General features: G+C 44.1%; 1 protein-coding gene across 1 annotated transcript in view; it reads left to right on the forward strand.

Moving 5' to 3' along the window:
• Positions 1-7,064: 7,064 nt before the first annotated feature.
• Positions 7,065-15,746, forward strand: part of MLXIP (MLX interacting protein) — a 76,175-nt gene continuing 67,493 nt past the window's right edge. Inside the window, 1 exon segment of the mRNA XM_018556982.1 lies at positions 7,065-7,472. Coding sequence (XP_018412484.1) covers positions 7,150-7,472 — 323 coding nt within the window. The 5' untranslated portion in view covers positions 7,065-7,149.

Below are 15,746 nucleotides of genomic sequence, written 5' to 3' on the forward strand. Positions count from 1 at the left end.
TTTTTTTTTTTTTTTTAAATTAGGTACCTTGGCTTATATTCGGGACGGCTTATACTCGAGTATATACGGTATGTATTATGTTGTCATCTTAAAGACCAAGTTATTGATAAATGAACAGGCCCATAGTGGAAATTTAAAAATTGCTCTGATCCATAAGGGATATGCAAATACGAGAACTGCTCAGCATTTGGGAGTTGTCTAAGCAAAGGCCTCTTAGGGCTAGTTCACACCAGAACTGCGTACGTCTGTACAGCTGCGATGCGTTTTAGCGCAATTGCGTGTTTTGTTCTTAAAATGGGATTTCAGGTGTGTTTGGCATTCGGTTTGATGCGTTCCGTTGCGATTCGCTGCAGCTAAAATAGGGCAAGCAGTATTTTTTCTGACTGCATCGGAACAGACTGCACTGGTGTTAACTGTGCACCAGAGCTCCCATAGGAAAGCACTGTGATGCATTTTGGATGCAGCTGCCAAACTGAACAGACTACATCACAACTGCATCTGGTGTGAACTGGTCCTTAGAGTGTCTGTTCCCAAGCTCCTGTACCTGTGGTCTGTCTTTCAGTTCTGATACATTTTTTAGGACCTCTGCCTGTTTAATCGCGCCAGGCCTGACCTTTTGCCTGTTTGACCACGACCTTGCCTGCCCATTTTGTACCATGCTTCCTTTCTTTACCTAACGTTGGGAAAAGATTTGCTTAAACCTTCTGCGAACTTCAGCTACATACCAGAAATGGTCTGATAAAAAGCATCTGGCCCCACAATTTTCTTTTGAAGATTGAGGTTTGTCTCTTCACCAAACACATCCGCCTAAAGATTCCTGCCCCTAAGTTTGCACCTCCCTTTATCATTCCCTTTACTGTGCTGGTCCAAATAACCCAGTCACCTAGTGAGTATTAAGTAGAAGGAATTTAGGTTATCCAGAGGCAACTTCCAGTATCTTGTTCACTGGAAGGGCTATGGTCTGAAGGACCATTCGTGGATTCCCCTTAAAGACCTTCATGCTCCCTAATTAGTGAGTCTTTTACACCATTGATTACCCAATGAGCCATTGAGATCCCCAGAGGGGAGGGGGGTCACTATCATAGCTGTTTCCAAAATCAACCTGTGTCATTGGCCACAGCAATTCATGTTGCTGCTGAGTCTCTGTAGGGTCCTATGCTTGATTATTGTTCATCTGTGCAACCACTTCATAATTCCACAGAAATGTGCCCCAGGTCTTTTAATGTTTGCTTTCGCATGCCCCCTGCTGATTCTTAGCAATAAGTACTGCTGTACACTTCTCCTAAGGTCATGCCTAGGATAAGCTCTGTGCATATGGTAGTTGTCTGAGCAAAGACACCTTTGAGTATTCACTGAGTGGCCAGATTATTAGCTATAATTTCGCGCTGAAGCTGCTAGAGGGCCAGACCATTATAAATAGGGTTGTTTACCACGACAGTAGAAGTGATTTCTTTCTGAAGATACGGGTAAACAACGCGATTTAACACCCTTATAACATGGGATGATTGTTGGCGCTTGGAGCCATGGAGCGAGTATCAGCAAAACAGCAGAATTCGTTAAATGTTCAAGAGCAGCTGTTGTTAAAGTGTTTGAAGACTGGACTGTCAGCCGAAAATCTGGGTCTGAACGTGCGAATTGTGGCCGTCAGTGACTAGTCAATGTTAGGGCAGAACGGAGAGTGGCAAGACTGGTACAAGACAAGAGAAGGGCAACAGTGCATCAAATGACTGCAGATCTTAATCAGGGATCCTCTCAAATGATCTCTGAACGCACTGTTCGCCGTACACTGCATCGTATGGGATATGGAAGCCGAAGGCCTGTTCCAACACCTTTGCTGTCTGCAGTTAACAAGATAAAACGTCTCCAATTCGCACAAGAACAAAAGGATTGGAGAGTCGAGCATTGGAAAAAAGTCATGTGGTCCAATGGATCACGTTTCCAGTTGCATCATGCAGATGGCAGAGTGAGAATTTGGCGGAAACAGCATTAAAGCATGCACCCCACATGCATGAGTACAACCCTTCAAGCTGGTGGGGGCAGTGTTATGGTTTGGGGCATGTTTTCCTGGCATGATTTGGGCCCTTTAATTCGTGTGGAACAACGTCTGAATAGCACAACATACCAAAGTATCGTTGCTGATCAAGTTCATCCCATCATGTTGATGGCGTATCCCAATGGAGATGGCTTCTTCCAACAAGACAATGCGCCATGCCACGGTGCTCGTATTGTGCAGGAGTGGTTTCAAGAACATGAGGGAGACTTTACCTTGCTTAGGTGGCCCCCACAATCACCAGATCTCAATCCAATTGAGCATTTGTGGGACGAAGTTGAAAGAGCCATCAGGCAGCTGGTTCCACAACCATCAAATCTCACAGAACTGGACAGTGCTATTCATCAGGCATGGTGTCAGATTCCTCGCATCACCTTTCAACATCTCGTGGAGTCAATGCCAAGAAGAATCGCTGCAGTATTGAAGGCAATACTGCTACCCATTCTCAATCATCCTTATTCGCCTGCCCTGACCTTTTGCCTATTTAGCTACACTTCGATTCTGCCTGCTGTCAGCTGTTACCACACTGAGGGCCACAATCTGGGAGCTGTCTGCGGCAAAACCCATCATTCCTTGCATATGGGCTGGGTGCTCTGGTGAACACCGTGCGATTTCCTTAGACCTTGCACCTTCATCCTCTTTAGGGTCCACATTCGTCTGACAATGCAGAAGGTCCACTATTTCTATGACAGAGGGCAACAGATCTTTGATCAGTCCCCCAACACCTAAGGGATAATTGGTAATTTTTATTATTCCTATAGATAATCAAACAGCTGTCAGCAGTTGTGTGGTTAGACTGAATGTGAATCTCAATAATATTTTTTTTTTTATTTTAAAGAGCTCATGTTTTGGTACACCTGGAATGTAGTAGGTTAATTTAAATTGAATGTTTGTGCAACTGGCCCAGCTGACTTTGGAAAAAAGGGATTCAGATGAGTCATTTGAAGATGGACAGGTTTCCTAATGTTCTGGGTGAAACCTCTCCTTGTCTGTGCTTAGTATAGGTTGTAATAGACTATTCTTGATGACCTTTATGGGAGGGTCGCATTAATGCTTTTTTTTGCCTCTGTTTTCATTGAGGATCATGGCATGCAAATTCTGGAGTTCCTGAGTATGATCACCAAATCCTCTTACAAATAAACTTGTTAGTGAATGATTTAAAGTTGGAACATGTGAATGCCCCATTGGCAGGAAGTAACACAATGCCAAACTACCTCCATGATGTTATTCTGCATAGGAGGAAGTGGTGACATCACTTCCACCTCTGTGAAGTAGGGTAGGTTTGGTTCTTGTTTCTGCATGTCCTAGTAAGGCAGCTGTCTGTGTGTCTTATGTATTACGAAACCTCTGAGAGTCCTGAACATGACACGCACTAAGGATATACACATCCTTCAGTGTTGTATATCAAAACATATACAAAATTTAAATGTACTTCCATTCGGTAAGCAACCTTACATATGGACAAATTTGTTGGAACAGCTCATTGAAAAACATTCCTCCTGAAAAGGGAAGAAATGCAAAGCAATTGTCTCGTGTGTGTCTGCATGCCTTTGGTATGTCATAGAGTAAAGCAAAGAAAGTGTGAAAGAAGATAAAGTATTGCTTGTGCAACAAAGATGTTTAAAAATTATCTGGACAGATTTATTGGGGCCCCTAGAAAAGATTATAAATAATTGGATCATAGTGAAATATTAAACTCTGTTCTGTAATTAGTATTAAACATGTCTTCAGTTGTGTAATTAGTCAGCCAGCCTACTTAAATGAAGAAACGTAGTCCCTCTGCTGTTTGGCATCATTGCATGAACCACACTGAACATAAACCAGAGAAAGCAAAGAGAAAATTATCTGAGGAGATAGAAAATTATAAGCCAACATGTCAGAGGTAAAGGTAAGCTCCAAGCAGCTTGGTGTACCTATTAATACAGTTGCAAATGTTAATAAGAAGTTTAAGGTCCATTGGAATGCTGGAAACCTCCCTGGATGCTACTATAAGAGGAAAATCAACCCCAGACTGAACAGGAAGATAGTTTTGCATTGTAGACAAAGAACCAAGGAAAACTTCCAAAGAGCCAAGCTTCAACTCTAAGGTCAAGGCACATCAGTGTCTGATCGCACCATCTTTTGTATGGATATTTCTCCTGCACTCCTTAGCGTCTGGAACTAGGGATGCACAGATACTTTTCGAGTACCAGTACAGATACTTGGCATTTTCATGAGAACTACCAGGGTTGCAGCGGTTGCAGCTGGGACCTGGCTCTGTTAGCTCCACCACTGTCCTGAAATCATTAGTCTGTATTGTTTTAGAAAAACTGTCACATGACAATATACAAAAATGTATCAGTACTCGTACTTGTAAGTACTCGGCAAGTACCAGTACTCGCAAAACTGGTATCTGTGCATCAATTTATATTTATAAAAACAAAATCGTACATTAAAACAGATGTACAAATCCCAGGAGCTCCGTATGCTTCTTACAAATGACAGCTGCCTCCTAATTTTTGAATTTTTCTCTAGTCTAGTCTTGGAGCTCAAAAGTATCTGTACATGTACATGTACTCGTACTTGTACCGAGTACTGTACTTGGTATCTGTGCAACCCTATCTGGAACCAATAAGCAAAGTGGTGCTCGTAGTGATGAACACGGATGGCGCTGTGTGTCTTCAAGTACAGTGAAAGGGATAATCACTAGCACTCAAATATCATTTTCAGATCTTGTCGATCATTTATAGTGGCCACTATGTCGCCCTGATGAAGGGACCCTGCGTGGCCCCCGAAACGTTGGCTATTCTGACACTTGTGACATTAATAAATTATCAAGATCTGAAAACGATAATTAAATGCTGGTGATTTCCTATTTCTCTGATCGCACCATCTGTTGCTTTTTGAGTGACAGTGGGTTCAAAGGAAGAAGACCCAGAGGGACTCCATTTTTGAAGAAAAAAAAAAACCCAGACTGGAACATTGTCCGAAAATGCATATTGCTTCCGGGAAGAATGTCCTTTGGATTGATGAGACAAAACTGGAGCTTTTTGACAAGTCACATCAGCTCTATGTTCACAAACAAAAATTAAGCTTTCAAAGAAAAGAACATGTTCCTGTTGTGAAACATGGGGGAGGCCTGGATGTGTCTGGTACAGGGTGTCCTGAATCTGTGAAGTCGAATAGAGTCCCACTGCACTCCTGACTGAGAATCCCCATATATTGTGGGGGTTGCTTAAGTGGCTGCAGATGGCGCCGCCAAATACTTGCAAAACAGGTTAAATGGTCACCAGCACTCCAAGTTTTCTTCAAAACAAAATCCTTTAATTCATTGTAGGAGGTCATATCACCATGCGTGGCAACGTTTCAGAACCTGTCCGGTCCCTTCATCAGGCAAACAAAAGTTTTAACTATTCTCTAATACCCCGGTCTCCAACCAGTGACTTGAAGGTTCCATGCAGCTAGACATGAGTGCCTAGTTACTTGCCCAAGCCAATGATGGATAAACATTAATTATACTGTGTTTACAAGTGAAATACTGTCGTGTGATTTACTTCTTTCACGTCTTTCTATTTTCATTGCTGCCCATTGATTTGTAAAGGGGCTGTAATGTCCTCAGTTCCTATCCCTTCAGAGACTCCTCTGCAGTCTCTGACCATCTCTTATAGCACGTAAGCAGTATTTGACCAGTCTCTGTAGCATGACATACACTAGGGGGTTATTTATGAAAACTGGAGCAGACAGAAACTGCAGAAGTTCCCTGTAGTAACCAATCACCTTCTCTCTACCGTTTGTTCACATAAAGTGACACTAAACTCAGGAGTTAAACCTTGTCCCTCAACTAACAACAATGTATCTTATTTGTGTATCACTCGGCTGTAGATCCTCAAATCATCTCTGAATTGGTGCTGACACTGCCCTTCCTTCTGGAGGGTGGCTACTTTTGTTCCCCATGGTGCCTGTGTGTGTTGTAAAGTAGTCACCGCTCCAAGCTCACTCCTGTGATGGACTACAATCTCACGTTTAGTTGATGAGAGCGAGCTTGGAGTGCTGGCCACTACAGCGAGTAATACACAAATAAGATACATTTTAATGAATAGTTAAGGGACTTGAATGCATTTCTGATATTTATCTCCTGAGCTTAGTATCTTTTTAAGCTTTAAGAAAATAAAAGCTAGAAGCCGATTGGTTACCATGCACAGCTGATCCAGATTTGATACATCCCCCCCAGTGCATATTATATGATTTTTTTAAATTTGTGGCCAGGGGCCTCCTTTATCTAATATAAGTGGCTACTACTACTTCAACTGTTCTCCACTCTTAAACCAAATAGAGGTGTTGGCTGGAAATATTCTCTAGGCCCAGGCCTTATTTTCCTACATTTAAAGTGCACATGAAATGCAAGTCTGCCGCTTTCTATTCATATTATTATTATACAGGATTTATATAGGGAAGACATTACAATCACAATACAAATCAAGACAAGATGGTAAGGAGGGGTAGTGTAGATGACCGTTCTGAGGTTGCGCTTGACCCGCTCTGCTGTTTTTGGGTAGGCAGCAAGTCCTTTTGAGCAGGACAGATGCAGTGCTGCATTCCAATGGAATAAGTGGCGATGATCAAGAACCATCTGCATGGGCCCTAAGGTAATAGGGCCCCTCATTAGTCACCCTCCATAGCCCTGACGCCCAGAGGTCCTGGAAGTGCTCAGGTCTGAGTGTATTGTGGGTAGAGGTGATATACAGTACAGTGCCTGGGCAGAGCATTGCTCCCTATAGTCCCCATTGCACACCCAGCACTGGAAGACAATGATCTCAGGGAACAAAAGAAAGTGGAAGCGTCTGTCCTCACTAAGCCTCCACAACAACATCTCGCCTCGACGTCACTGAGTGGGCGTTGTCGAGGGCCGGTCTGACCAGCAACCAATCAACAGCGGCTTCCCGCCTTAGTTCTCTCATTTGGCAGAGATGGCGCTGTTGATAGGTCGGAGCACACGTGACGCCAGCGAGGCTCGACCCCCCCCCCCCTTTCCTCCAGACCCGGGCTCGTCGGCGACAATAACGCAGAGGGAAATCGGCTCGGCGGACGGGAATGACCCGCTGGTGCTGCGAACCGGAAGGATGATGATGGCTAAGGCGCTCCCGATGCGCTTGTCGCACGTCGTTGTCGCCGCCATGGTGAAGCAAGAGCCGGACGATGACTCGGACACGGATGAGCCGAACTTGCTGCTAAAGAAGTCAGACAGCGCCGAGCCGCAGATCATCCACAGCGGCCACTTCATGGTGTCCTCTCCGCACAGCGAGCACCCGCCCAAGAAAGGCTACGACTTCGATACGGTCAACGAGATGGCCTGCCAGACGTACAGCGGCAAGACCAGCACATGTCACTTGTCAATAGATGCGTCCCTCACCAAACTGCTGGAGTGCATGACACTGGCGTACAGGTACTGGACACACATGGCCATCATTGTCCCCGGGTCACCCCCGATTGGCGGGGCTCTGTGCGGCATGCTGTACACAACACACACAGCTGAGCCCAGACAAAGGGCCGATTATTATCACAGGCTGAGCAACTCTGTGGAGTATAATAATGTACACACATCTCCTTTATACTCAGCATTATTATATCCAGCCCCCCAGGCAGTATTGCGGTATTCACTTTAACTGTGATCTGTGTCATTTTATTGTGTATAGTCATATCACAAGTTGGGGGTCACGTGACTGTCATTAGGTACCCTGACACCCCAATGTGTGGAGGAACACATAGCAATCAGTCAGCTGATGATTGTACTTAAACCAGTACTGCGCCCAGAGTGACGCATGATATTGTCTGCTCATCTGAGCTTTCTTATCATTGGGGTTTCTTCTTTTGTACACCTGGTAGGCTGAGGATCCAGGACCGCAGGTACCACACTGACACAGTCTGATCTCCAGTCACTAAAGTTCCGTTTGTGTATTTCCAGAGGTGCAACAACGCTTAACAAACACATTTTCATTTCATGGTATGGGGCGGGTATTTGAGTGATTGTGCTGTCGCTTGGCCCGTCAGATGTAAGGAGCGTCTTTAGGTCACGATCTCATGTTTTTGGCACCATAGGCTTTAAGGGAGAGCTCCAGGATCTTTAAAAATTAACTCTGCAGAGCCAGGGTAGCCCCAAAGCAAGGGTAAATGTTTTTAAATCCTTGAGTTCTGCCTTAACCCTTGCAGCGGGGCTACCCCTGCTTTACAAGGGTTAACTGCTAATTTTTCTCTATGGGTGAAAAAGGGAGAAAATATTAACCCGATCCGCAGTCCTGGCTGGCTGCTAGACTAGTCGCTGCAGCCTCTTCTCCCCTAGGCTCTGACAGTCCAAGGACCCGTGATGTCATCATGTCTAATACAGGTCTGTTAGACGTGAAGACTCCAAGGAAAATACCACAGCCGGGGGGGCGAGCGGTCTCTGCTGCGGGGCCAACGCTCGGTTCAAGTGTGAACTGAGCCTAAGATCAAGAGTCCAACATTGTAATATAAAAGCATGTTAGACCTGTATCCAGGTGTGCTATATCATAATACTCTCATGTTGCTGATATTTCATCTAGTATTCATATAACGTTTAGATCATTTGGAGCGTGGGCACATCATTTTTACCTAATACAGTAATAGCTCGGTTCACGAACAATTCGGTTTACCAACAGGAAGTTTGGCAAAATGTTGCTTCCGTTCGCGAACTCCAATTTGGGTGACTAGCACAACTGCGGCCATCTACCCGGCTCTGACACGTGGTCGTGGCTTCCTCTAGTGGAGATTGTGGTCGCAGACAGACCTGTGCACTCTTGCCCACCTTATGGGGAAATTTGATTCGGTTCGCGACCATAATCGTGGAACTGATTAAGTTTGTGAACCGAAGTACCACTATACAGGTATTCCTCACTTAACGACGAGTTCCGTTCCTACGACCAGGTCGTTAAACAAGGAACTCTATAAAGTACTGTACTGCATTAGTACAGTACTGTATAGCGTTGCAAATGTACAGTACTGAACAGTGTACTGTACATCGGGCAATGAAAATACTTACCGGGACCCGCAGTGAAGATCGGAGGACATCACTTCCGCCGGCGACGCGTCTCACTGACGTGCAAGGTCGGAGGTTGATCGGTGGTCCGTCGTAAGTGCGAGTGGTCGCAAAGCAGGTAAGTTGGTAACCGAGGAATGTCTGTATACTGTTCTTTTACACCAGGACTGGACAAATTCCGGGAGCCAGGTCGCCAATGCTCCTTAGAAATGACAGCTGGCGTCTAACCTTTTGAGGTTTTTTCTAGTTGTTGTCAATGGAGGTGGCTCCAGGATTGGGCAGACTGACCCCTGAACTCCATATTCATTTGTCCACCCCTGGCAATTCCATTGGGGACAGACAGGCAACCTCCTGTGATCCCGCTGCTGGCGATTTTTGTCTGTACATGCAGAATCGCCCGTCTAACATCAGCCTAAGTACTGTTGTGTATAGTTGTTTTCTCTTCTTGCGCATTTGCATTCACAATGCTATCCAAGACTTCCTATGGCCTCGTTCACACACAAGTCATAAAGCTGCATGAAAGTGCTTTATTCTGCAGTGGACAGTGTCCTAAGGAGCATCTAACTAAAGGGATTTCCTCTACATTCCCTTGCATTGCGGTGTGCAGGTACTAGTAGTTGGAGGTAATGGTAGTTATGTCTTTTCCGTGTCTGAGGAGGTGTCTTGGATCTATTGGCTAAATAACATCTAGGCAGCAATAGTGACATGACAGATTATTGAAGTAAAACAAAGGTAAATGATGTTCAAAGTAGAGATGGTCTGTAAAGCTTCCTCGGGGAGTTTAAGCTCTGTAGAAATCATTGACTTTATCTGATGTTCAGGTCAATGTACAAGCCAACACGATGATTTAAGCTAATTTGGAGATGGCTGCCTTGTCTGTAGAAAGAGTCTCTCTCTTGGTCTATATCCAGAATCTGACGAGCTAATCAGATTTATGAATAATCATAGTCTGGGCAGTGTGGGAACCCATACCATGCATCTTCAGTTGTCCGTGTTAGCTTGGGACACATACACTATATTGCCAAAAGTATTGGGACACCCCTCTAAATCATTGGATTCAGGTGTTCATGAAATTTCCTTGCTACTTAATATTCCACAGTCACCTGTTAGTGGTATTATAACAAAGGGGAAGCAACTGGGAACAACAGCAACTCAGCCACAAAGTGGTAGGCCATGTAAAATTAGAGTGGGGTCAGCGCACATTGTGCAGAAGTCGCCAACTGTCTGCAGAGTCAATAGCTACAGACCTCCAAACTTTGAGTGGCCTTCAGATTGGCACAACAACAGTGCGTAGAGCGCTTCATGGAATGGGTTTCCATGGCTGAGCAGCTGCATCCAAGCCTTACATCACCAAGTGCAATGCAAAGCGTCTGATACAGTGGTATACAGCACGCTGCCACTGTACTCTAGAGAAGTGGAGACGTGTCCTCTGGAGTGACGAATCACGCTTCTCTGTCTTGCAATCCGATGGACGTGTCTGGGTTTGGCGGTTGTCAGGAGAACCGTACTTGCCTGACTGCATTGTGCCAAGTGTAAAGTTTGGTGGAGGGGGGATTATGGTGTGGGGTTGTTTTTCAGGGGTTGGGCTTGGCCCAAGTTCCAGTGAAGGGAATTCTTAAGGCATCAGCATACCAAGACATTTTGGACAATTTCATGCTCCCAACTTTGTGGGAACAGTTTGGGGATGGTCCCTTCCTGTTCAAACATGACTGCGCACCAGTGCACAAAACAAGGTCCATAAAGACATGGATGAGCAAGTTTGGGGTGGAGGAACATGACTGGCCTGCACAGAGTCCCGACCTCAACCCGATACACCTTTTTGTTATGAATTAGAGCGGAGACTGCGAGCCCGGCCCGGCCTTCTCGTCCAACATCAGTACCTGACTTCACAAATGCGCTTCTGGAAGAATGATCAAACATTCCCATAGACGCACTCCTAAACCTTGTGGATGCCTTCCTAGAAGAGTTGAAGCTGTTATAGCTGCAAAGGGTGGGCCAACTCAATATTGAACCCTACTGACTAAGACTGGGATGCCATTAAAGTTCATGTGCGTGTAAAGGCGTCCCAATACTTTTGGCAATATAGTGTATGTCTAGTTAAATCTTTCAGATATGTCATGGATGGTAAGGTCTCATGCAAATCCAGCTACTCAATCCAATTACCAAAAGTCTAGTTTGTTGCCATTTTTCTTTTGAGTTTGATGTTCCATGTACACTATTTTCAAATTAGGAGACATAAAGCAGAAGGGGGACAATCGTCACTGTATTGTCTGCATTAGGAAAGATCTATTATGCAGCTGATGGAATTCTCTAGTAATATTCTTCCTAGTTCGGCCAACTTTCGAAGTTGATATCTGCAAGTAAGCTGCGATGGGTTGTCATTCTGCTATGATCATTTATATAATCACCACCACAGTCACCTGTTAGTGGTATTATAACAAAGGGGAAGCAACTGGGAACAACAGCAACTCAGCCACAAAGTGGTAGGCCATGTAAAATTAGAGTGGGGTCAGCGCACATTGTGCAGAAGTCGCCAACTGTCTGCAGAGTCAATAGCTACAGACCTCCAAACTTTGAGTGGCCTTCAGATTGGCACAACAACAGTGCGTAGAGCGCTTCATGGAATGGGTTTCCATGGCTGAGCAGCTGCATCCAAGCCTTACATCACCAAGTGCAATGCAAAGCGTCTGATACAGTGGTATACAGCACGCTGCCACTGTACTCTAGAGAAGTGGAGACGTGTCCTCTGGAGTGACGAATCACGCTTCTCTGTCTTGCAATCCGATGGACGTGTCTGGGTTTGGCGGTTGTCAGGAGAACCGTACTTGCCTGACTGCATTGTGCCAAGTGTAAAGTTTGGTGGAGGGGGGATTATGGTGTGGGGTTGTTTTTCAGGGGTTGGGCTTGGCCCAAGTTCCAGTGAAGGGAATTCTTAAGGCATCAGCATACCAAGACATTTTGGACAATTTCATGCTCCCAACTTTGTGGGAACAGTTTGGGGATGGTCCCTTCCTGTTCAAACATGACTGCGCACCAGTGCACAAAACAAGGTCCATAAAGACATGGATGAGCAAGTTTGGGGTGGAGGAACATGACTGGCCTGCACAGAGTCCCGACCTCAACCCGATACACCTTTTTGTTATGAATTAGAGCGGAGACTGCGAGCCCGGCCCGGCCTTCTCGTCCAACATCAGTACCTGACTTCACAAATGCGCTTCTGGAAGAATGATCAAACATTCCCATAGACGCACTCCTAAACCTTGTGGATGCCTTCCTAGAAGAGTTGAAGCTGTTATAGCTGCAAAGGGTGGGCCAACTCAATATTGAACCCTACTGACTAAGACTGGGATGCCATTAAAGTTCATGTGCGTGTAAAGGCGTCCCAATACTTTTGGCAATATAGTGTATGTCTAGTTAAATCTTTCAGATATGTCATGGATGGTAAGGTCTCATGCAAATCCAGCTACTCAATCCAATTACCAAAAGTCTAGTTTGTTGCCATTTTTCTTTTGAGTTTGATGTTCCATGTACACTATTTTCAAATTAGGAGACATAAAGCAGAAGGGGGACAATCGTCACTGTATTGTCTGCATTAGGAAAGATCTATTATGCAGCTGATGGAATTCTCTAGTAATATTCTTCCTAGTTCGGCCAACTTTCGAAGTTGATATCTGCAAGTAAGCTGCGATGGGTTGTCATTCTGCTATGATCATTTATATAATCACCACCGTGATATGAGCCCTTAAAGTAGACCTGTGATCACTTTAGAAGAGGTAAAGCTACATGTATTGAAAGCAGGTAGCTAGAGTTCTTGGCATATCCACTTGCATACATTGTTGAGCAACCTGGAAGCCCTAAAGTCTGGAGTACTGTACAAGTAATGAGCAGGTCCTAGGGTTCAAAAGCCCACTCTTACGTGCGGTCACTTAGTTATGGGCTAGTAGTGAGGTTCAGGAGAAAAACAATTGTAGGAGCTGGTGGAGGTTTACATAATGGACTGCTTAGGTATTTAGGACTCCTAGTATATTCCACAAGGCATGCGGTCATGATTTGAGGTATCTATATGAGCCTGCTTTCCAGAGCTGTTGCTGGTCAAGTGTTTTTAAAACGCACATTGAATACTCATGTATAGACCAGCATTGGGGAACATCTAATCCTTAGCATGTGAGGCTGTTCGAAGCCAAAACAACATTGGGACTACATTCCCGTTGACAGCAAATTTTATACTTTTCTTGCAAACACACATTTAGGGGGTTATTCACAAAAGGGTGAAGAGTGTGGAGAAGGCAGGAGAGATGAACAATCTAGGACAACACAGCTGAACTGCAAACTGAGCTAAATTGGATAATTTTTCCAAATCGGATATGTTGTTCTAGATTGTTCACTTCTCCTGCCTTCTCCAAACTCTTCACCCTTTTGTGAATAACTCTGTAAATCTCTGCCTAATATTAAGGGCCCTGTCCACTGTGGTGCACACGAAATAACGCAAGTTGCATTAGGGCATTTATTAATTGTAATGGTCTGTCCAACACACCACAAAGGAGGGTGCGTTAAGTGCAATTTAGAATGAATGGCGCCTCATCGCTCCAAAAAGCCTTACCCTGTGTTGCGGGAACCCATGCCTGACCACACTTCAGTGGTGTAAAGTGACCCTAAAAAACAATGACATTATTGATCCTAGAATCAGCTTGATGTGTCAGATGACATGTGAGAAACACTGTATGTAAATGTACATCTATTCTGCATTTGTTCTATAGATCAATATGATCAGTCCTTGTATTTTCTTTTAGTCGTTCTTCTTCTACTAGCTAGCCATATATAAAGTAAAACCAAGCTATTGATCTTTTAAAGTCCTACTGATCTGGCATTGATATCAAAAGTCTAGCGAAGGGAGTATAGGGACATCATGGGCAATCTATTGGGGGTCTGTAATGGTAAAGACCAAAATAGTGGATTTGGACGAATTCTCCAATTCAGCTCACTTTCCAGTACAGCTATGTTGTCCTAGATTGTTCACTTCTCCTGACTTCTCCAAACTCTTCACCCTTTTGTGAATAACCCTGTTAGTTGCAGTATCTGAGTATATGAATAAGGTTACTATATTCTATATAATCATTTCCTTTCTTATATTCTTTTGGTTTTGTTGTTTTGGGTTATTCTGTTTAGACATTAGTCAGTGTGTTCTTATTAACAAACTATCTGTACAAAGATCCTAACTGTGCATATGTTTCTCTAAAAGACAAACTATACATTTCTATGGAATATGTTGATAAACACTTCCAGGCTCTAAATAAGCTTCATGTAGCTAATGTTGCTATAAACAATATAATACAGGGTATAAAGTGAAACATGGAATTAAAAGTTCAACAAAGTCTTTTAAAAAAAACATTCTGGATAACGTAGGGAAGGGTGAGTGCTCCAATTATTTGTTTGTGTCTCCAATAAGGAGATTCATCCTCACAATTTGTCTTGGTGACCGTTGTCACCATTACTGATAAAAAAAAATGGATCTGTCACTGACAGACTTGGCAGGGAAGCTTCTAATGGGGATACTTGCTTCAGATGACAGCTGTCTAATCGTCTTCCTTACTGTGGACAGATTTACTCTAATTTCCTGTTTCCACATAGGAAAAGCCCTCCAGTGGGATGTAAAAAGCACCCTCCCAAAAAAAAAGACCCCAACAGATATTCCCTAGTGCCGTTTGTAAGATCCAAAAGTAGAGTGAATCTGTGCAATGCACAGCTATCGTTACACCTGCATTATGAAACGGCGAGGAATCTGCTGACTTGTGTAGCCTGGTTGATGAACTCGTTCAGAGTCTGAGGTTTTGTGGCTGTCTTTTGTTAAGTGACTGGTATTGTGTATCTGTTGCACATCTGAGTGGCCCTGTTGTTGTTTGGGACATCAAGCCCTGTTTAGTTTCAGTAAATGAAGTGTCGGGTTTGTGTGTGTTGTGGATTTCTGTATGGTGGCTGTCATCTTTATCTCCTTACCACTCCAGACCATTTACTCTATTGACAGCCAGGTAGATATCTGACATGTGGATCTAAAGTGAATCTGTGTACAAGTTCTGGGACTGAGCCAGCTGCATGTTTGGCTGCAAATATCGCAGGTTTACACATGCTTACAGAGAGAGTGTATTTCCTAGCCTAAGCATCTTTGGCAGCTCTAAATTAAGCTCTGAACTGTGATCCAGTGATACCTCAACAGCCATGCCTTAGCTTAGAGTCAACAGCTGTTTGTTTATAGACATGTGCGATTCGTTTCGTTCCGAATCGAAATTCGGACGGATTTTCGGACATTCGGATGTATCCGAATTCCGAATTACAGACATAACGAATGCAAACGAATCCGAATTTCCATTTCCGAAATTCGGTAGCGTTCGTACGAACGTTCGTTTCGTTTTCTGTTCTTATTCGTTTCCTTCGTTGGAGCAAAGTGACATTAGAGGAGAAAAATATTTTTCCCCCCTCAAATGTCACTTTTGCTGCAAACGAATAAGAACAGAAAACGAAACGAACGTTCGTACGAACGCTACCGCATTTCGTCCGAATTCCGAATCCGAATTGACTTTCACACCCGAAATCCTGAAAAACGAAATAACATAAATCCGAATTTGAAACGAAACGAATTTTTTGGCAGTGCACATGTCTATTTGTTTACAT

This window comes from Nanorana parkeri, unplaced genomic scaffold (genome assembly GCF_000935625.1).
Source record: "Nanorana parkeri isolate BGI_ZX_2015 unplaced genomic scaffold, ASM93562v1 scaffold13, whole genome shotgun sequence".
Lineage (NCBI taxonomy): Eukaryota > Metazoa > Chordata > Amphibia > Anura > Dicroglossidae > Nanorana > Nanorana parkeri.